The 22,586-nt window shown below is 44.0% G+C and overlaps 1 protein-coding gene across 1 annotated transcript in view; it reads right to left on the bottom strand.

Moving 5' to 3' along the window:
• xylt1 (xylosyltransferase I) overlaps positions 1-22,586 on the bottom strand; it is an 88,370-nt gene that overhangs the window by 6,010 nt on the left and 59,774 nt on the right. Inside the window, exons 6-10 of the mRNA XM_037115325.1 lie at positions 21,234-21,450; positions 20,639-20,815; positions 15,716-15,981; positions 9,068-9,266; positions 2,223-2,556 (exon numbers count right to left, since the gene is read on the bottom strand). Coding sequence (XP_036971220.1) covers positions 2,223-2,556; positions 9,068-9,266; positions 15,716-15,981; positions 20,639-20,815; positions 21,234-21,450 — 1,193 coding nt within the window. The remainder of the gene's footprint in view (positions 1-2,222; positions 2,557-9,067; positions 9,267-15,715; positions 15,982-20,638; positions 20,816-21,233; positions 21,451-22,586) is intronic.

The raw sequence follows: 22,586 nt of genomic DNA, 5'->3' as shown, positions 1-22,586 counted from the left end.
TTCGCTCATAAACAGCCGACACTCTCTTACAACTGAGCGACAACACTGTAGTGACAACGAGGCAAGAGACGAATGTTCAGCTGACAGTTAAATTAGTACCAGGCAAATTTTCTCCATTCGGATGAACATAGTTGCATAATGCGAACCTAAACAGCCGTAAACCAGAGATGAATATTTAACTCTCGCTGTCACCCAGTGCACCCCACCCCCGCAGCCCCGCTGAGACTCAGGTCAAAGACAAAAAGCCGTAACTTGATTTGTTGGTTCTCCTCGTCGTTTAAACGGCTCAGTGAGATTATTAAACAGAGAAAGGCGCGATTATGCCGAAGCTAGTGTCCCAACTCTCATGTGACTTTCACAGCAAACTGGCTGCCAATGGTCTGGAACAATGCTATCCAATGCTGGCTGATTGATTTAATTGTGTCATTGTTTTTCGTGGACTAAGTGCGCTGTTGTTTAACACTCTGTTTAGTGGGTATGAGCAGCTCGCTGCTTTATTAAGGGTGACTCGATGACAAACAACCAGGGTCTGCAGAGGCCCGGAGGCTTGATTAGAAAGGGCATCATCTGTGTGTGTGTGTGTGCGCGCGCGCATGTGTGTGCGTGTGCGTGTGCGTGTATGTAGGTGTGTGTATACGTGCGGACATTTTGGAGCACCTAAACTAGCTATGTTACTTCAATTATTACCATGTTGGTGTCAACTGAAAAGTAAACACTGAATATGTAACCTGGAAGTCAGACATTGTCCATCAAACACACCCACTATCTGAATCAGATCAGTTAGATAAGAGGGGCAGTGTGACTCAGATCTAAAATGAATCTATCATGGATTTATAACAAGTGACCATATAGAGGCCTCCACTCTACACTAACTTACAGCCAGTACTGCCTTTGTAAGAGTGCATGATGCCCAATTTGTGCTGACTGTGTCAGACTGTTGTGGATTGAACGGCAACAAACTGTGTCCGATATAATGTTAGATACATACAGCGGCGGAAGAATTACAGCATGTATACAAAGTGGAAATATTACACTGGACGATCACACAATAACAACTACGGGTATAGCATCCAACTTTAACTAAGGCAAAACTGAGCAATTATTATGACCAGAATTCATTTTGGGGTAAAAGTACTCGTATCAGCGTTCATTTTAACCACTTTAAATCATATTTTGTTTTACTCTACATAAGTAAAAAGTCACTAAGTAGAGTGTGTACCTCCACACGCTGCTTTCGTACACAGCCACCTTTCGTCAAGATCCATGCATTATTCTCTGAGAGATAAACGAAAATGTTGAAATAACTCCCAATGTTAAAGACAGTGAGATAAAAATTCCTGGATCCGTCTCTTTATCGGGATCTGCACCATATGTTAACAGGGTCTATTCTTGGCCGAGACCAATCGTCCAACCAAATTGCATGAAAATCTGTTTTCTAGCTTTTTTGTAATCCTGCTCACAAACCATCCTACTGATAAACAGACAGACACAGATGCAAACAAAACCTCATTGGCAGAGGTAAAAAAAAAATCACCTTTTTTAAAGTAATTATTATTAGTTGCTGACTCCTAAACATCATCTTTTTTTAGCCAGTAAACTATAACTGTTAGATAAATGTAGTCGAGTAAGAAGTACAACATTACCCTCTGACATGCACAGGAGCAGAATTACAAAGTAGCAAAAATGGAACTACTCAAGTATAACAATGATTATGTAGAACGTTTCAGACCGTTATATTCTTACAGCTGGTCGAGGTGGCGCTGATTATATGCTGAGTCTCAACCGTAGCTTATTAGCTGTTTTGTATAAATTAGTTTGAAATGTAAATGCACATGACGTATCACAACATTGGACTTATGCACAGTACTGGAGTAAATGCACGTAGTAACTTTCCACCGCTGCCTACGCTTGACAGTATCACAATAGAAAGACCACAAAAGCCTCAAAATTCACCACCAACTCCTCTGTGAGCGACACAGTGAAGAATCAAAAGTAATAAGCTCCACAAACACAGGATTTATTGCCGGGCTGCTTCCTCTGTGGGGCTCCTACCACACTGTGATATGAAGCGAAGTGTTTGGCATTTAGAGTAACACCTTGAGGACTTTTTTGATGAATGATTATCTGCTGTTGGTGGAACAAATGATCAATATTCATTTTTGTGTTATGGTGTAGCTGTTACACGTGCTGCCATCACAGAGGAAGCTCTCTCTCTCTCTCACCTTGTCGTATGGGCTGGTGCTTGTTGTAGGCTAACGGGGAGATAAGGAAGCGCATCTCAGCCACGGGGCTCCAGTGGTGCAGGATGCGGACGCTCCACACACCGGGCCGCAGGGGCTGGTTGAGCGGCGGGCGGTAGTGGGTGAACTCGGCGCTGGCGTCGATCAGAATGTCGTAGGTGGCCGCGATGACGTTGGTGGGGTCGATCCACACGACCGTAACGGTGACGTTGGGGCCCTTGCTCCACCTCTGCATGCCCACCGTCTCGTCCATGGGGCCCATCAGGCCGCCGAAGTTTCGGAACATGCGCTCCTTGGCATCCCACTCAGTGCCGATCTGACAATGTGAGAGGGAGAAAAGGGAGATGAGAGGGCGTGCGAGCAGCGAGACAAGAGTGAGTGACAGAATGAGGTAAGGAGAAAGACAAGGAGGGACGCGACAGCAAAAAGCGCAAGAGATGCAGCGATATAAGCTCCCTCCTGCTGCTGCGTGCAGAGGTCATAAATAAGTAATATACTGTGTGCATGCTGCGCCATTAGACCGCACTGTTAAGATAACCAATATCTGTGCTGAATTATCATGGGAAATAATCTTCAGCATGCAATTTTTATAAAATTGCACCACACTCCAGCCCAGCCCGTCACACAGCCGTTATATAACGTTCCAATACGCAGAAGCTGACAAGCCTGATTGTTCCGTCCCGCATGTTTGAGACTATTTGTCCAAAGCTGCTGGTACTGTATGCCTGGCTTTGGCAAGCAATATGTGAGGCAGGCTGAGGCATATGACTAGACCCCGACCGTATCCCCCTGGGGTGGAGATCAAATGCATCTATGTTTGCTCTCTGAACACATTTCAGGCAGAGGAGAAGGCAGGCGATGGACAGCAGTGTGAGCGGTGTTTAACCTAAACAGAAACTACAGGGGAGAAGATTACAACCTGACATCGGTGAGGAAACCCCAAACAGAGGGAGACATTTTACACTCTGACATTATATGCAGACGCAGCGACTGCAGCCGTTTTTTGACACGAAACAAAAGTGGAGTCTGTGCAGCCGTCCTCCATTAAAGTAAGCATCAGTAAAGACAGAGAAGGCTGCATTCTCTGCGACGATCGTGAGAGTGTAAAAACCCAGCAGACAATGGCAACGTCAAAAATGTATCTTTTGGTGAATTATGAGACATACAGTCCCTCTGGCTGCAGAACACGGGACAAGCTGCCAGCACGCCGCACACTGGAGGACTGCCAGTGGGGACAGTGAGCCAATTTAAGATTATTACGTCCTGCGAGCTTACATAATTAACATTTAGGATACACATGTTAGCAAGTTTGTTTGTGCGAATCGAGGCGATGTTTTTAAGGCGACGCTAGAACAGGGATGCTGTCACTCAACTGAAATGGGGGGGGGGGGGGGGGAGAAGAAGAAAGAACAAATTACAAGAACAGGACGAACATAAGTGCAGCTAATTGCCTTTAATGTCTTCTTTTGCGGTCGGGGCTGTAACCGAAGAGGTGTGATCCGCGTGTGAGGGATTGCGAAAAAGCTCTCGGTATGCAAAATGAGAGACACGGAGTGATCGAGATTGATGGGGGAGATGAGGCGATAGAGAGAGAGAGAGAGAGAGAGAGAGAGAGAGGGAGGCAGAACACGCGCACACCCACACACACACACACGCACCGACAGTGAATCATGTCTGGGGTGTTGGCAGAAATATGAGAGGTATGGCGGCTTTAGGAAGCACTCGTCCTCACAATGGTAGCTGATTAACACAGCCTCATCCTGCTGCACGATCAATGGCTGACTGGAACTGACTCTGTGTAACACCCTTTGAGAATTGCAATGAACAGTATCAATAGACATTAGTTGCGTAAATGAGATGCTGTGTGTGTGTGTGTGTGTGTGTGTGTGTGTCTTGGCCATCCGTAAAATACACTTTCATCTCAATTACTGGACTGACCTCTGCCATCTCTGCCCCTTGGACTTTGGTCCTTTTCTCTTTAAATTACTTATCAGCCCCTCTTGTCTGGCACCTCCGTCCGCTCATTACTTTATTCAAGGCTGACTCGCTGGCACACACTACATCCCCGATTGATTGGCGGCACTCTCTTTCTAAAGAAACGAAGGGAGTATTGACAGAGGAATCTCACTGTAATCCACTGGGAGAGAGGCCATGCGAGGCCGACTAAAGTTAGACTTATGAGAGGGGGGAGTCCGACAGCGTTCACATTGCTCCCAGGGCCTCAGCCGTAGTTTATTCGGCAACAAATGTCAGCTTAAAGCGATGTGGATTATGCACAGAAGTCCAAGTTCCACTTTTTGTGTGCCATTACAGGTCAGGTGAGTGGGCAGCTTCACTCCACAGGCTTTTCAGTCGCAGCACCCACCCACATACACACACACGCATACACATGCACACACACACACACACACACACACGGTGCATAGCGTACACACAGGTTAACAAGGCGCACACGCATCTTGTTGACTGGCTGCCTGCCTCGTGACAACAGCTCGATCCGAACCCTGGTTCACACACAGAAATCCAAGGCAGAAAAAGGCAACTCCTACTGAAACGTATATGTTGACCTATTGTATTTTTATGCAAAGAGCTGGAGGTCCTTAAGCCCACACACATATTGTTACCATATCAGCTGAATGTCTGCATTAAACATTCTAGACTTAATCACAAAGTTTATAGTCTCAGATGCTGCAGTTGACTCAGGTATCGCTCTCTCTGGACCTGAGGTATATCGGCTTAGTTAATAGACGGAGCCACCAGTAACAAGAAGTTCCTTCTTCCAGTATGAAAGTGGGTCAAACAGGGATTAACTTAACTGGCCCATTCCAGCCTCAGCCTATAGAGTACTCTGACCTCCACACTCAACCTGTCCCTTGCTGATTCTACCCTATAAGCTTTGGCTTAAGACCAGGACCCAATCAAGCCTTATGACCGGCCCGCTCACCAAGTCGCAGGCTTAGGACCTTCTTTCGTTTATAGCCATACTTAGAAGAACATGCTTTTGTGGAGCTAATGCTGATCTGGCACCTCGTCCTGACCTCTACCCACCCTTTTTTTTTTCAATTATTCCGATATGTGTTAACTGGCCTGTTTACTCAAAGTTTCCACTCACTTGAGCCAATTATTCAGTTTCCGTTTATAACCAACAAACACAAACAACTGCTGTGAATTTCAGGGGATTTTCACACTCATTTATCCTCTGCTGTTGACTGGGCAAACAGAAGGTGAACCTGAAAAGAACCTGTAGATTATGTAGAGCTGGGCGATATGGCCTTGAAATAATATGGTGATATTTTTATAGTGAGGATCACTATTAGTACTTTATTACAATTCAGAATTTTTCTTAAACATTATTAACATGGATTTAAAGGTGCAATATGTACATTGAAAAACTAGCACAGCTCTCAAAAAAGACAACTATTAACAGAAACGAAACTCTGTGATAAACTGGCGGCTCGTCCAAGGCGTACACAGCAGTAAATGTCAGCTCACCCTGCAAAGAATAAGCAATTACAGACAACGGATGGATGGAATTTGTCTACTGAAGTCAGCTTGCTAACCATGCTGACTCCCATCAACAGGTCCAAAGTTGGTGCCAGGTGTAAACACTGAGACACCCCCCGGTGCCCCGAGCTCTCAGTTCGGATCGCTAGCTGCGCTGCTTACTGAGCGAAGAAGCTAACAGCAGCTACAGTAGCAATTTCTTATGGCTATTTGCTGCCCCTTTTTTGTTTTGAAAGGTGGCCTGTTCTTAAATATTGCACCTTTAATGACTAAGTGGGTGAACTTAAGAAAATTACATCACTTTACTGTCACCAGGAAGAGACAACACTTTGTGATATACGAATATGCCAAATCTAAGACAATGCATAGTCTCATATCACAATAATGGTATAATATCAATATATTGCCAAGCCATAATTATACATTTTACCTTTCTCCACATACACCTTATTATTCAAATCAATTACCCATATCACATGTTTCATCCACTGCACAATCTCCTCCCTGACTTAACAGGAAACATAAAATGCTACCATGTCATAATCCACCTCTATTCGTCTGACCCTTAAACCTTTTCTCTGCTGCACCGACTTGCCGGCGCCCATTCTCTAACACCTCCGTTAAAAACAGACAGGTCAATTTGATCAGCAGGCAGCAGCATGGACAGTCCAACTCTACATCTGGCCCTGCTTAAAACCACAGGGCATGAATGTCCCTTAAGGCTCTAGTCAGAGGCTTATTAGTGGCACTTTTGTGGGGGTAATCAAACACAGGTGCTCACCGGCAGCAGCAGAGGACTCCCCCGGGACACCATTTACACTACTGAGGGACTGTGGGTAAGACGGCTGGTTGCCCGCTAATAAAGACACACTGCGGAGTGATGCACGAGGAAGGGAGGGTGGAGAAGAGAGAAACGAGGACATTTTCTGTCATGAAGGTGCGAGCTGAGCGCTCATCAAAACAAACGTGGATGAGTAGGTTGGACTTCTTGTGGCGGGTTGAATCCAGCGTGAAGAGCATTACTGCCACAAAGTGAGAACGGAAAGAAAAGGAGATTGATAAAGAGGCACTGGATTATTTACACGATGTTAGCCTGCCGTATGTGTGCTACTACCATGATATTAATATTTAACCTTTCAATATTACAGTTATTGTCAATACTGGTATCATGAAACCCCTCGTGTGCATCATCAATTTCTCAATGTAGAGAAGACAGATACCATATTCATGTCTGTATAATAGATATGAAGCTAGCAGCTGGGTATCTTAGAATAAAAGAGGGAAACAGCTAGCCTAGTAACAACATATCTGCCCAAGCGCACACATTAACACATTGTTTTCTGTTTGTTTAGCCAGTAAAAAAAAATAAAAGTGTATGTAAACGACTATGTGAGGTTTTGCTGGAAATAATTATTCCAGTAAAGCCTAGCTTGCTAGTTTCCTCCTTTCCCCAGTTTTTGTTCTAAGCTAAGCTAACTAGCTGCCGTTGTGTTGGTGGTGTTATTTACTGTACAGGCTTGACAGCACTGTTCATCTCTTTAACTCTCCTCAAAAAAGTGCATAATGGTAATAGGAATAGAATGATAATAGAACAGGACAACTAGATACCATTTTTTAGCTACACATTGTCTGTGGCCTGCTACAATATGTTCTTGACATATTCCGTGAAGTAGAGCTCTATTTTAAAAATGGAATTTAATTCAGATGTGTCATGCGCTGCTATTGTTTTTTCTGGTCCGTTTGAACACTCCAAAAGCCCTTTTTAAACAATCAATTCACTGTACACTCAGTCACAAAAAAAATATACACATTTAGTTGTAAATGAAGACATTTGAGTGTTTGGCGTGTCATATTCACAGTATGTTGAGAAAATGCTACTTTTAGATTCGGCTTTATACGTATCAAAAAGGGTTGACAAAATTATAGAAACATCTTACAGTAAACGGTGCAAAATTGCTAAGCTCACAATGTTTGTGTCACACATGTTCATCACACATGTCTGTTTCACTGCATCATAATGAGTTCCCCTATCACAGTATGTTCAGTATGTACGCTGTAGTAGGACGGGGACTAAACCATCAGTCAAAATCAGCCGTGTGAGATCGCTCCAAAAAAAGGTAATATACCTCTCAATGTCAAGCGAGTGTCAGCTGAGTTGCGGTGAAATACTAATTTTAACTGTGTGGGATGTAAGTGGTTCTACACTAAATCATGCAGTAAAAAGGCCTATAAAAGCAGCTGGGAGGCGGCAGTAGAGAGGTGAAAAGAAAGACATATCTGTCTTCCTTTATATCTAAAGGAGGACAGGGAACACATTGTTAAGCCAACCATATGGTTTATCTGGCAAACTCCAGCATATAGCTTTAGTATAATGGGTCATATCTGCTAAGTTGACAAAAAAAGCACAGAGCGACTGCTGTGACGCCGCGCCGTCTTATTTAAGCCCTTTCTGCTCTCCTTTTGAATGACAGACGGACAGGCTGACTGAATGACAGCCGCTGCACAGTGCCAGACAGTGAATGCTTTCTCTGGCTGAGCATCCAGATAAAAGCCGCGGCTCACATCACTTCTCTGCCACTCATTGGCTCGACACACAAGCGGGGGCTTAGCGAGAGGGACCGGCATGGACACCGGCCCGCCCGGATCCCTCCGAGTGCACTTTGAGGCAGGCTGGAGGAGGCCGAGCTCAGGTGTAAAATTATGCTCCACGGGTGCAAACAAATTCATTTAAAAGTTTGCTGACATTTGTGCTTCCCACAAAGCACTGTACGATAAACCAGAGGAAAAGGTCAATTTGCAGCCACTCAGTTAATTTTTGTCCTTTTTAAAAAGACACTCTGCTGCTGTCACATCACAGCCGAGCTGCCGTGTCCTAAACAGGCATCGTGGTAAACAGAAACACAGATTAACATAACAAGACAATCAAGGGAGGCATTCCAGTGTGAAGGTGAGAAGACGTTCTATTAGGAAACAACAAATAAGCAGCACATGAAGCGCTCATCCCTATAAACTTGGATGAATTCAATCAATTTACATTTTACAAGGCCATTACAGGCAGCGGTTTAATTGTGTGGAGATGCGCCGCTATGAGTCTTGGCAAGGTCGCCATAGCAATGAATATAAGGTCACCATGGCAATGAGCTGTATATCTCACCTCTAATTATAGGCGGCGCATAGGAAAAGCTATGTGGTGCTCAAGGTTTTAATGGAACTCATTTCCTGACGCCGCCAGTGGCTGACTGATTGTTTTGTGACTAGTGCCAAACAAGTGACTCAAATGCAAATTAAAAATAAGCGCCACGCGAGAAAATCTGCTGACTCACCTCGGCGAACTGCAACCTGCTGAATGTGCTGCTGGGAGGGGTGGTCAGCTTGAAGTTCTTCTTGGGCGCCACCCAGGTCTCCATGGTCTCTAGCTTGCTAGTGGCCAGGTTGGTGGCGTGGTGCCTGACCAGGTAGCCCTGGAACTGGTCTGACTGGAAGTAGAGGTGCACTGACACCGGGTGGCCCATGGGGAAGTACCTGGCAGAGCATCGACAGAGAGAGAGAGAGAGAGAGAGAATCCATTAGCAAACCCAATACCTGCTGACCTACGTGCTGTGCTGTTTTCCACGGCCAATAGTGAAAGAGGAGGAGAATGTCTGGATAACATCTGTGGAGGAGCAGCCTTGAACATGCTTAATGTGGCTGGAGGCTAATGTATGCTCGCTGTGAAGATTAGCGGGGAGTCAATGTGCTCTGTGATTGTGGGACACGGTGGACATTAACTCAATGACCTTTCACAGAAAAACAAATTGTGTCAAAGACATGTGTCGACCATGCTGATAATTCCCACAAAGCGCTGATTGTTGCTACGTTAACGCTTGAGTAATCCGCGTGTTCAACTATTTCTGTGCTTGTGCACGATTATCGCAGTATATCAAACGTAAGTAATGGATGAGTGAACACTTTATTAAAGCCTAACAACCACTGGGAACCTCTGAGTAAGTAAATAACAAGCTTCTCCGGTGCTTAATTATTGCTTTTCCAGCGTGCCGCTTGATGCAACATGTGCTCCGGTTCTGAAGTGGAAGGGATGGTTAAGGAGGACATGTGACAGTTGAGACCACAGCGTTCTGCTGGCTGCAGAAAATTACAGAATAGTCATGGGCTGCATTGGCAGCAGATTCAGATTAGTCAGAGTTCTGAACACACAGACAAAATCCAACGGAACACAAGTCAGCTGAAACAAAGTTGAACTGGGTCATCCAGTCAGCTGAAGCCGAACGAAGGTCTCGCCCCTCTGATTAGTCTGTTGTTTGTTTGTCGTGCGCGGCAGAGGGCCTGCCCTCGGGGGCTGCCGGCCCGAGTGACTTCTGGAAAAACAAAAAGGGGCCAGGGTGGGCACCGCTGGGGAACGTGCCACAGCTGCTCTCTGACTCCTTCTCGCCCAGATTCCTCATGCTTCTGCTTCCCTGGATTCGTCTTTATTCCCCCCTCTTCTTTCACACACTCACACACACCACACTGTCCCTTCCTGCTCCCCAGTGCCCGTGGCCTCATCAGTATTCCACTAAAGGACCAGGAGTCAACCCGTCCCGGTAAATGCTACCCTGACAAGCAGAACAGCAAATATTTACACCCACAAGGATAACAGTGCACACTCCCTCCTCTCTGGCTCCCTCTCTCCGCGCCTCTCTCCCTTTCTCCTCTCCTCTGTTCTCCCATCTGCCTTCTCCTCTTTGCTCCTCTTCTCTCCCCTCTCCTTCTTTCCCTCCTCATCCCTCTGCTTCTCTGCTCTCAGTCCCCCCCCCCCCGCCTGGTCTTTCCCAAAAGAGAGGTAGCTGCCAGTGTGAGAGGCAGTGAGAAGGGGTCGGGGCGTAGCCTACACAGAAGCTCTATTCAGGCTTTTTACTCCACAGTCTCTCTAGTCGAGTCACAGCGGGCTGCTAAAAGGGCCAAATCCCTCCCTGTGGCCTTCTCTCATAGTCAGACTGGCCATCGGCAGTGCCGGCGGTAATCCCAGTCGGGCTGTTCGCTCTGTGGGCCGCTTCAGTAACCCATTATACACAAACAAGAGCGTGTATGTATGATCGGCCCACTTCCCACCTTGTGTTCGCTGAAAAACTCAGAGCCATTTTCTAGTCCCCCGGCCTTCCCCTCCCCGTCTCACACTGAGGATGACCTGTTCACATGTGGTGGCTTCAGACCAACTCTTGAATAAGATGTGCGACTTCAAAGCAACCCCATGATTAGACTTCAGTACCCTGCTCGGTTGGCAGGATTCCAGATCAATAAATTCACGAGGCCCGCAAATTCAAGCATAAGACGGCTCGTTTTGCCTCTCGTTGCTCCGTTTTGTTCCCCCTGATCTCAACCATGTCTCACTGCAGCTGTGACTCATTGTAGCGCTCATCATTTATGTACGACGTCCTGATTTCTGCTCACACACTTCACAGACTAGTATCACAGACATTTTCTTGCTACACATCGAAGATTATTGGTAACGCCTTTTTTGGTCTGTACATTACACCCAGAATGGTGAAGAAATTATGCATTATTCATGGTCCCCACCCTGTAATGGTGCAGTAATTAATTTACAACAGAATGCATCACAGACCAGACAGGACTGGTACGGCTGTCTGACACTGTTAAATTATGACACCCTATTAAGCCCTGGAAAATGTCGACTACGGTGTTATGTGACAGCACATGTAAAACAACATAGCGTGGATATGTCAGGCGGCTCTCATGTATATGCATTACTTTGATGTCACATTCGTGTCACATTCAGTTTTACACAAGGTGGTGATAATGAGCAGCTACACTTGAATCTACAACTTAATGTATTTGTATGTATTTATTTTTACAACTGTTATCTGCTTAATGATATCCTATGGAATTGTATGCATTCTGTATTTAGTTGTCCTCTGCTCCACTGTTGATGGCTCAGCCAGACTTTGTACTCTGATGTACATTTTTTGCATGTCATTATCTGCTGCGAAATGGAAAAGCATGTTGCTAGTTTTGTACTGTGGAAATGGTTGCTGCTGCCTATCGTTGCTGCCTTTTGTCTAAGTGTATTTGTATTTGGGTATGTGACCTTGCTGGAGTCTCTAATCAGCATTTGATTGGCAATCAGGCACAGAGCATTTAATGAAGCAACATGCAAAATGTGTAGTTTGCTTCTTGTTAATAAAGAAAACATATTTTGTGCATTTGAAGGCAAAAAGACATTATGGTCAACACCTTGCACACAATATTAATGAATTAAAGGAGCATCATGCCAGAGTTTTAGTCCAAAAGTGCAAAATGGAAGAACATTCAAAACAGAACTAAAAATATCAAAAGATTGTGAATAACAGCTATTGTAAACACCAACACTCACAGTCTTGGCCACTAGCGGCAGGCCTAACTGAGCTAACAAGCTATGGACAGCTACAATCAATCAATTAGCAGTTACTGTAGTGATATGCTGCCCCCTATTTGCTTTTTAGGTCAACAAGTGGTCAACTCTCACATATTGTACTATTTATAACATTAAATAATGAATCATCACTAAAATTACTGACAGAATGTGAAGTAATAGTTTTGACATAATGCCGACGGAATGTCACAGAGGTAATTCCGGAAGTTAGCATGCTAACTAGATAGCCCCTTAACACTTTCTTCTGATAGTAAACAACACCCCCACTCCTCTGGTGCCCCAAGGTCCCAGTGCTACCAAAGTCAGCTGATAGGAACACTAGCTTCACAGCTAACTGAGCTAATTAGCTTACTACAGCTGCACTTAGCAGTTATTCTGGTGTTAAGATGTCCCCGTTTTGTTAGCGTATGTATTTGACAGGTGGCAAACTCTTACGTGTTGCACCTGTAATGTGAATAAAAATATTCACATTTGGAAAAGAACAGTAATATTAAATAAAACTGATTATTAAGTTGTAAATGTTGGTTCATATGGCACATATTGATGAGAGTTATGTCAGTGGACGCAACTGTGTTTGTGCAGTGTTCAGAAAAAATAGGTGCTACTTCTGGAACAGGTTAAAAACATTTGCGATTGTGCAGCAGTCAGAGTGACTTAAATGGTTGAAGAAAGTCTCTGAGGATTCTGGCAATACTTTGACAACAACAGTGAATGATCTTAACGCATCCTACTCTCTCTCTCTTTAAAAGATCACTGGGGAATTATTTGGCATTTTGAGAAAATCAGGTGCTTAGCTGTGTTACTCCATCCAGTGTTATTACTTGAGAGGCACAAAATGGGGCTAATGTTGGGTAAGCTCACAGGTTTATTTCTCTCTAATTCTGTCATTCACTGTGGAAATAACTGTCGCTGGTTACTGTAAAAAAAAAATAAAAAAAAAAATAAAAAAAGAAGCATTTATAAATTCCTGGCACTCTGCACCAGTAAGCTATTTTATCTCCTTTTCATATATTCTGCTCATTTCAGAAAGGTGGGCACGTTCTACCAAATCAGTCTTTTTATTATGAACCCGCCTTCTCGCCTGTGTTCAATTAGGTGCATCCCGATGAGAGAATTTAGACTCAGCGATGTAAAAACATCATTAAATGAGCAATGCAAGCATTGAAACACCTCACCAACGTCATCCTGACTTGTACTTTACATGTGAGGACTTGAGATTCGACCTTAAAGGCTTAAGGCAGCTTGCACCCAAGGTGACACTTGGCTTAATATGTGTACATGGATACTAAGGATGCAGGGTGAAAAGGCTTTTGAAGCTGTTATTTATTTATTTTTTTTAAAGAAAGAAGGTTATATTATAGGTTGTCTGAATATGTGCTCACTCACAGACAGTGTAATGAAGGGCTGAAGGGCTTTAAAGGAGACTTATTATGCTTTTTCATTAGTTTTCTTTCCTTCAGTGTGTTGTATGTGTCTTGTGCAAGTTGTGGAAGTTAAAAAATCTAAAGTCTGGGACAATGGGAGCTCCTCTGTCCCACAGAAAAACATTACTCCACAAGTGCCTGAAACACCCCATCAGTAGCTCCGCCTTTAATTCTGTGATTTCTTGACATCACACTACATCACCATGTCACACTTTTACATAATCTATGTCTATATTATTGGTGGAAGTGAAGCTAAATGGAAGCTGATGACACGACAGGGCCGACTGGAGACATGGTGAATGGTGCAAGCTCAGGCATGAGTGAGCTGATCAATCAGAGCAGACTGGGGGGGCTTAAAGAGACAAGAGCTAAAACAGTGTTTCAGACAGACAGTACTGCTGCACTTAACAATATAATATAGAGAACTAATGTGTTTCTAAAGCATTAAAGCATGTAAACCTATTCTAGTAGTGACCAAAAATAAAATTATGAATCAAAATGAGCATGAGCATTTTTTTCCTTAACACACAAGACGGAATATGTAACATCAACAAATAAAATCAGTATCGGTACAACAACCTAATTGTTATTCTAATCATCGGCACTGGCCCAGAATATCGGTGCATCCACTAACTTTATTTTTCCTGTGTCGACACAGAGAAGCCCATGTACACATCAAACTGTAAAAACACGTTAATACCAAGCAATATAATCACATGTCCATACAGGATCACTCTAAAATTGCTTGCATGCACACAGACACACACATGCAAACTCACCCTACACACACGCATGCAGACATTTGCAGTCGTTCTCTCAGCCATCTTAAGGCGCATTTGCATGCAAATGTTAGAGACTGAGGTTTCCTCGTGTGACTTAAGGAAACGCTTCTCCACACAGGCTCATTTCCTGGGCTTTGACAAAGATGTTATACATGCAAAGACACACATGCATGTATGTAACCACCTTCTCCTCGCCCTGCTCCTTCCCTCCAGATGCAGCATATGAGTAGAAACAGCTGTAGCCAATGGATGGTTTTGAGGTTTGACAGATGGAAACATGCTTCCTTCTCTGCTCGGCTTTACCCGCAGGACTTTGCAGAACACCCACAATGCAGCAGGGTGGGAGGGCAAACCATTTCGGCTGATAGAAGGTTTGTGTTGCCTCCATTTAATCATACTAATGACAATTCTATCAGTCAGTCAACCTGAGCTTTGAGACTTTCTTGAGTGGGACAATATGAATTGGCAGCTTGGATGTCTCCCAACAAAACGTATCACAGTGTGTCTCCATATAGTGTTAGAACAACTGCTTTCCTTCATGCTGGGCTCCATTTCCTCTCTCTGATCCCGTCTCATGTGGGCAGAAGTCATCTTAATGTTTGTCGATGTCATTAAGATGCACATAAAGATGTCATCTTAATGTTTGCGGCTTGTGTAGGTGTCTTGCTTGTTTGCTTTATCTTTTGTTTCGAGGTAAGGCGCTTTTTTATGAGATGCATGGGCCCTCTCTGTCACACATACGCAAATGAGCAATTTACACCTCTGCTTTCTCTTTGGAATCAGCATGCTTAATTTGTCACTGTTTTTCAAATCGTTTTATGTGCAAATAAAAGTAACAGAAAGCTCAACCTGAATGCTCCTGCACCAGATGCCACAGAAGACATATGCCGTTGAGAATCCTTACTGAAGTGCACAAAGCTGAAATGTTCCATTTGGACATCAAATATGAAAGCACAGTGTGGTCTTCCTGGTTTGTTTTAACCACATACTGCATGTTAACAGCACTGGAATTCATACATTTCCACTAATAGCACATTGGCCTGAAGGGACAGCTTTCCATGCTATGACCCATATAGCCTCATTATGTGTGGGATTAATTGACAGAGTCATATCATGTTACAGGATGAATAGCATTACCCAGAGTTCCTAGCTGCTGACTGGAACTGTTCATTGTTATCCTGTTTCCATGACATGCGATGCCAGACAAGGACGCATCAGCGGAGTCAAAGGCTTTTTTATAAATGATGTGGCTTCTCATGCTAACATGGGTGTGGCCGGCTATTCAACCGAAGTGCACCTGTGAATGTGGGTGCAGGTGTCTCACGATGATGATCACGGTGTGTAATTCACAAAGCTCACCTGCAGCTGTGATCCTTCGGGTTCCCCTGCAGTGAGGCGGCGGCTCTGGCCAGGCCCAGCCGTGAGAAGGAGTGGTAGTATGTGAGCTGCGTGTCCGACAGGCTGGCCACGCCGTCTGGCTCGTCGTACACGTTCTCCCAGTACGAGTTCAGGTTCGGCGTCCCCTGGGGGAAAGGTCCGAACAGGTAGCTGTCCAGCTGGTTCACAATCTCCTGGTTCACGCTGGCTTCAAACTTCCTGGCGAAGAAGGTGGGCCGCACAGTTTGCTGCAGAGGGAGAGGGGAGGGTGGTATAGGAGGATGGCAGTAAAGTAGGGAGGGATGAGATAAAGAGAAGAAAAAAAAGGAGATTAGGGAAACGTTGGTGTGCCAGGATGGCAGGGGAACACATGAGACGCGTGGGTAGGAAGAAGAGAGAGAAGGAGTAGAGGTAGTAGCAGATCAAACGGAGGTAAATCTTTTCTGTACCGTTCTGTGGATTCATTATATATATATATATATATATATATATATATATATATATATATATATATATATATATATATATATATCATGTTAATAATGTATACTGTATATAAATTTGATCAGTCTCCTCAGCCTCACTCTTTCATTCACTTGAAGAACAAACACTCTATTTGCAACTGGCAGTTCAAAAAAAAAGAAATCGTGCAGCAGAAACAGAGATATCATCTTCTATATTCCTGAACCTGCTGCCAACATTACTCACAATTCACAATTGTAACTCTACAGTGACATCAGTTGAAGGGCAGTTTATCAGATTTCATGCAGCTGCATGAAGCCGCAAAAGTATCTTCCAAGACCTGCAAACAGACTTTACTGTGTAAAATGTGTGCTGCTCCCCTTCAAGACAAGAGGAAAAACAAATATTGTTGGCACAAGTCATGTTTAACCTCTACAAGTCTCTCAAACTCATTTGAATAATGAGAAATAGTAAATCTTGTCCAACTGGTAGACATATACAACCAGTGATGAAAGCTAGCAAATAAACAGGCCAAAACATTTGGAACTGCAGCGCACAGTGGTTCTAGTGAGTCAGTCGACTCTCATTCCAATTTGTCATAACAATGCACTGACTATAATATTTGGATTAACGAGGAAGCTATCCATCTTAAATACATCGTGTTGCTAAAATGAGAAAATCATGTTAGACTACAGTGCAGTACATTTTCTAAAATGTCCCTTTCCTTCAGTTATTAAGTTGTAAAAGGTCTTGAAAATGCCTCATCAGTAGTCCCGCCTTTAATTCTTCGACTTCTGACATCACGCTACATCACCATGCTACACTCTCACATAGTTTATTCCTATATTCACAGAAGAAGTGAAGCTGACTGGATGCTGGAAATATGACAGAGCAGACTAAGGGCATGGTCAGCAGTGCTGGCTCAGGCTTGTGTAAGCTGACCAATCAGGGCAGACAAGGAGACCTTAAAGAGACAGGGGCTTACACAGAGTGTTTCAGACAGATAGTATAGTGCTGCTGCTGCACTGGACCGTATGAGGAAACTGACGTGTTGTTTTGAGAATTAAGGCATGTAAACCTACTTAAGTAGGAACCACAAATAAAATTATGAACTTTAAAATTAGCATTATATGTATGGCTGTGTGGTATCTCAGATGCAGGGCAGGGTGTCACAGGTTGAAGGAGGAGAAGATAAAATATCGATCGAGAGAGACATTAAAAAAGTTTTTCACATCACCAACTATTGATAAAAAAGATTTTGGGTCCACTGCTGGAGCTGAAAGTCACTCTGAGCTTCTGTGTAAGACAGTTTCGACACAATACTCAAGTAGGTGCACAGCATGTCTAACCCAAACCTTACCCAGAGACACCTTGACATAAGGTATCGTCCTTTCCCCCTTTCTGTATTTTTCCATCCGTCCATGATCTCTTTTCCCAACACTTCTTTCTGTTTGTTGCTCTGTCTGCCCTCCTCCACTCCACCCATGCATTTCTCACCCTCTCTGTCCCTGCCGCACTGTTTCTTGTGTGGTTCAAGGTGCATCATGAAATCTGCCGCCCCTGTGGCCTGGCTTACACACAAAGATGCCTTTTCAGTCCCTGGCGCAAAACTATTTACCGATAGTTACTCAGCCGCGAACACCTCGGTGTTACCTGCTAAGACAGAACAGAGGGCTAATCAAGCTGTGGCGTGGCTTTTTCCTCAGGCTGCCCAGGCATGAGAAAATGTTGGCATGGCTTCAGGCGACGCCAGATCGGCTACAGATATCAAATGAAACACAGAGGGGGGGCTCTGACATGCCTTAAAGTGCCAGCCTGTCACTGCCTGTCTTTCCAACACAATTCCCAAATGCACCTCATTCTGAAAACACATTACTAAACAATGATGCACTAAGACAAAAGGCACATCGCCGCTCTCCCGCTGCAGAACGCCTTCCTCCTCCCTCGGTGAGTGCACTTTATATTCACCAAGTGGGAAACTCGACAGTTGTACCTTGAATTATTCGTCTCATCTGCAAACCAAATTGAAGCCTACTTTGCCTGCCCCTATCTTCCCCAACGCTCCGGTTCAAAGGGGAACTCAGATTGTGCGCTCAATGGGATATTAAGTCCTATTAAGAGCGGGGCCTGGCTTTGCTTTTGGAAAGGCTGCTTTGTTCCCATGGTTGGACTTTACTGATACCGGGGTGCCAACCAGACCCAGCAGCAGTGCCAAGGACCTGTGGTAATGTGCTGGCACTGAGCTGCCAGAGACTGAGGCGAGACAGACGGCAGACGGGCCTGGCGGAGGGAGAAGTGAGGTCAGCGAGGCGGCTTTGACTGGTATGTGAAGGACAGGAGAGACGAAGTGAGTCACGGCACTCAAAGGATATGACTTGAAGTGATATTTAACTGTGGCAGAACGTTCTCACTTTGTACCGCAGCTTTCACTTTTTAGGAGCACATTAAAAGTCAAGCTGCGATACCGACTTTCTCTGGGGTCCTGCAGCCACCGCCACTCACTCACTTTCATTTTGAAAAGCTAACTAAACCTCTTCTCTCTCTCACACTCAAGGCAAAGAGGATCTAATTGCTATTAATTTTTCTCCCCTTTCAGGGTCGTACTAATCGAGACATAATTTTGCACATATTGATTGTGAAAGCTGTGGGAACGGGCTGGATGCTGGAGGCTGAGGGGACAGACCTTGAGGGCGGAGAATTTGGAGATTGACTGCTGCTGATTTCCCACGACATACCGGGATGTGTGCGCTGCCAACATCCACTGAAAGTGATGTGTTCATTTCATTTCAATTTGTGTGTGTTTGAAGGTTTGTCTGGTGTTTCTGGTGGTGCAGGGCCTGCTTTTGTCAAACTGCTGAAAGGGACATTTTGGACCATGTTCCTTGATGTTACTGTTACTAATTCTATTTACTTTAACCAATTAAAGGGGCACTCTGTAGTTTTTGGGAAGAATTTTTTTTTCACTTACAGATTATTTTGTCTTATCAGACTAAATGAACAAACTCTTTGTTTTCATGACCGAATAAACAAATGAGCAAACAAACTGACCTTGAAGGACAAGAGAGTTTCAAACTGTTTTACTTTGTTTAACTTTATTTTTATCGACTTGCTCAACCTAGAGGACCGTGCGTTGTGGGCAGCTCAATACTTGTACGGGAAGAGTGTCTGTCAATGACATGCGCAATGGGGGGTTACATCTTATAGGCACATACATTGAGTCAATTTTTGCAGCGTGATACATAGTGTTCATATTATAGTACTGGGATGAGAGCCAATTCCTCCATTCAGTGTCTTCTGACAGTGCGGTTCAGTCATCCTGGGGTGAAGCGTTTGCCTGCAGCTGTTTCTGTCAGCTGTGTTTAAAAAATGTTCAACCTGAACCAAAACTATATCAGGGTTTTTACAGTTATTATACAACCAAGGAGCAAATCTATACTGTGCTCAGATATAGTCCATGCTTTATTGCTTTACTGTACTCGGCTTTACATTATCTTACAGCATACAGGTACATTTCTCCTTTTTTTTTTTCATGTCCTACACCATATTACACTAATTTATCTTATTACTACTTGGTAATACATTATCTTCTTATGTTATAAATCACGTTAAATGCTGAGTATCATTACTTAATCACATTACAGTATATGTTATTCTGGTCTACATTGTTACAGTTGATGGTATCATATTGTTCTACACATACTGTAGTTTACCTGAGACAGTATTAGTATGATGTGCTGAGTTGAATGGCTCTTGTATTAATATATGTATTCTTTTTTTTATTGTCATTTCTTTTCTCATTAATCTATATGTATTTTGGTGCTTGTGCGGCTGCATCGCCTATATTTATCCTCTGGGAATCAATGTATGTGCATCTTATCTTATCTGTCATTATGTTTGATCTCTTTAACTAAAAGAACTTAAAAAAACACAAAAAAATTAAAGAACAAGCCCCAAAAGCATTTGTTTGTCCCTGAGAAGCTCTTTGTATACAGTAATTAAAAATGCAAGAGCTTAAGAACTCAGATGGTGTGTCTTAAATGCATGTGGCGCCAGCTTACATCAGTGACACCATCAGCTGATTTTATCGTTTCCTATTGAAATGTCCTGACCAGCCGCAGGACGCACCACTGTACAACCCGGCAAGGCGTTTTGAGCCTGCTGCCCTGTTTCTTTGTCCATTCCTGTCTCTTGCATTGAAAGAGTGACATGAGATTGATGGGAAATCTATAGAATCCTGTCTCCTTTTACAACTACAAAAAACCTGAATAAGGTGCTGGCTGGCTGGAGGGAGATCACTAGTTAACTTAAAGTTTCTTGGGAAGAAAAACCTCTTCATGCTTAACTCAAGTTTGAAGTGTCCCTGACAAACTGATGCCACTTGTTCTGCTCTTGACCAATGGGTTGATGCATTTTCTCCACACTCGTGTCGCGTGTTATCATTACCTGGAAGCGGTGGAAGTCTGCCGGCTTGAAGTCGTTCGGGGAGCATCCGCACCAGTCGACAATGTGCTTGTACTGGCACTTACAGCCCAGTTTACGGTTCCAGTTGGTGATGCGCAGGTTGTTATCCACCATGCTCTCACAGTGGCCACTGTTCTCCAGCACCGTGTGGAAGAACGACTATTGTGGAAAAAGAAACAGAGACGGAAATGGGATAGGGAGGCAGAGGCAGAGGAGGGGGAGGCGGAGACAAAATTAGAAAATTGTATACCTTTTATTTTTTACAACATTCAATTCACAGAGAGGAAATAGAGTAGCAGCAGAGAATAGGGATTCAGAGTAACAGTGATAAAAATCCAATTTCCCCACAGAGATCATTCAGTTCTCATCCAATCCTTGTGTACGGCTGGAAAGTCAGCCTTTACATCTCGCCGTCACAGCCATGAAAGGACAAGAGTGTATACGGCTTCTATAAGCGGTGCAGAGTAAACACAAACAGCACTTGCATGTCGGTCAGAGGTTAAGAAACACTTGAACGTGTGAAAGCGGTGTGTCAGTGTGTGTGTGAGTCTGTGTGCCTGTATGTTTTGTGTGTTACCTCGGCAGGCAGCAGAGTGTAGGCGTAGAAGCGCTTCATGTTGGTGACCAAGTCGTCCTTGGAGTTGATGACATACTCGATGAACATGCGGTTGAGAAGGAACCAGTCGGACCCGCCGTCAACCGAGATGCCCTCTGGGATTTTACGGTCACCCAGCCTCCACATGTGGGTGTCGCACTCGAAGAAGAGACGATCCAGACCCTGCTTACGGATAAACCTGGCGAACACACACAAAATCATGGTAACAACACTGACTGCTGAATATATTCAAATACACAAAATGGTGGGGGCTAATTATCCTTTGGAAGAACAAACCCAGGTGAGAATCAGACTTTAAAAATCGCCATTTACATAAAATAAGTTCTTGTTCAATATTTAGAGGAACAGTTGTGTATAATCAGCTCATTTATATTTTCTCCCAATGTTTCTCTTCACTCAAGAGGCCTTTTATGACTTCAAACTTCAGTGAGCACTGTCCTCTTTCATCGGGAAACAACCTTCAAGTGTCACAAAATCAGGGTGAAAATGTTAACGCACTCCCTCTCAAAACAAATCTAGGGATTTTTTTGGGTGAATGCTGGTGAAAAAGCAAAAATGATTAGCTAAAAATGTACGCAGTGAAAATATGCTCAGGTAGATACAACTCAACTGTAACAGCAGCAGCGAGGTTAAAGATGAATGATTTTCAACAATAATTATTACAAATGGGGGAGCATAACAAGACAGTAACCGCAAACTCCTGCTAACTGTAGCAACTGTTAGCTAGTTAGCAGTGTACCCAGCAGTCCAGACTGGGAACACGGACCCCTTCATCCATGACTTTAGCTACCTTTTGCTTGCTAGCTAAGTTAGCTATGCAGGTAGCCAGACTACCAGGGGACTGCTGGTGTTTCACAAGAGCTATGGACCAGGACGGGCTGGGGCTAGTTGGTGTGCCCACGGTGTTGACATCGATAATTCCCAGTTCCCTAAGCTCGTAGTCTGAACCGCTAACTGCACAGCTACCTGAGCTAACTAGCTAAGAGCAGCTACAGTTAGCAGCAGTAAGCAGTGATGTGTTGCCCCTATTTGTCTTGAGTATGAATTGGCAGATGACAGATTCCTTTAATTTCGTATGCACCTTTAGTGTATATCCAAACATGACTTCCCCTCGCATTATAGCAGAGTACGTCTTCTGCCCTTGGCTTCAAATGACCTGACAAATGTGTCGTTCGCACTTGTCACTACACACTTTATCAGCCACAACAAGAGTGACACCCTGCATACATAATGGATGGTGTTACTCCTGAGAACGTATCGAGTGTCAGATGGAAGGAGTCAAATTCAGGTCAGCCGGGTCGGACTGTTCCCTCT

Source organism: Acanthopagrus latus, chromosome 1, assembly GCF_904848185.1.
Source record: "Acanthopagrus latus isolate v.2019 chromosome 1, fAcaLat1.1, whole genome shotgun sequence".
Lineage (NCBI taxonomy): Eukaryota > Metazoa > Chordata > Actinopteri > Spariformes > Sparidae > Acanthopagrus > Acanthopagrus latus.
This window is presented reverse-complemented; position numbering and strand designations above follow the sequence as displayed.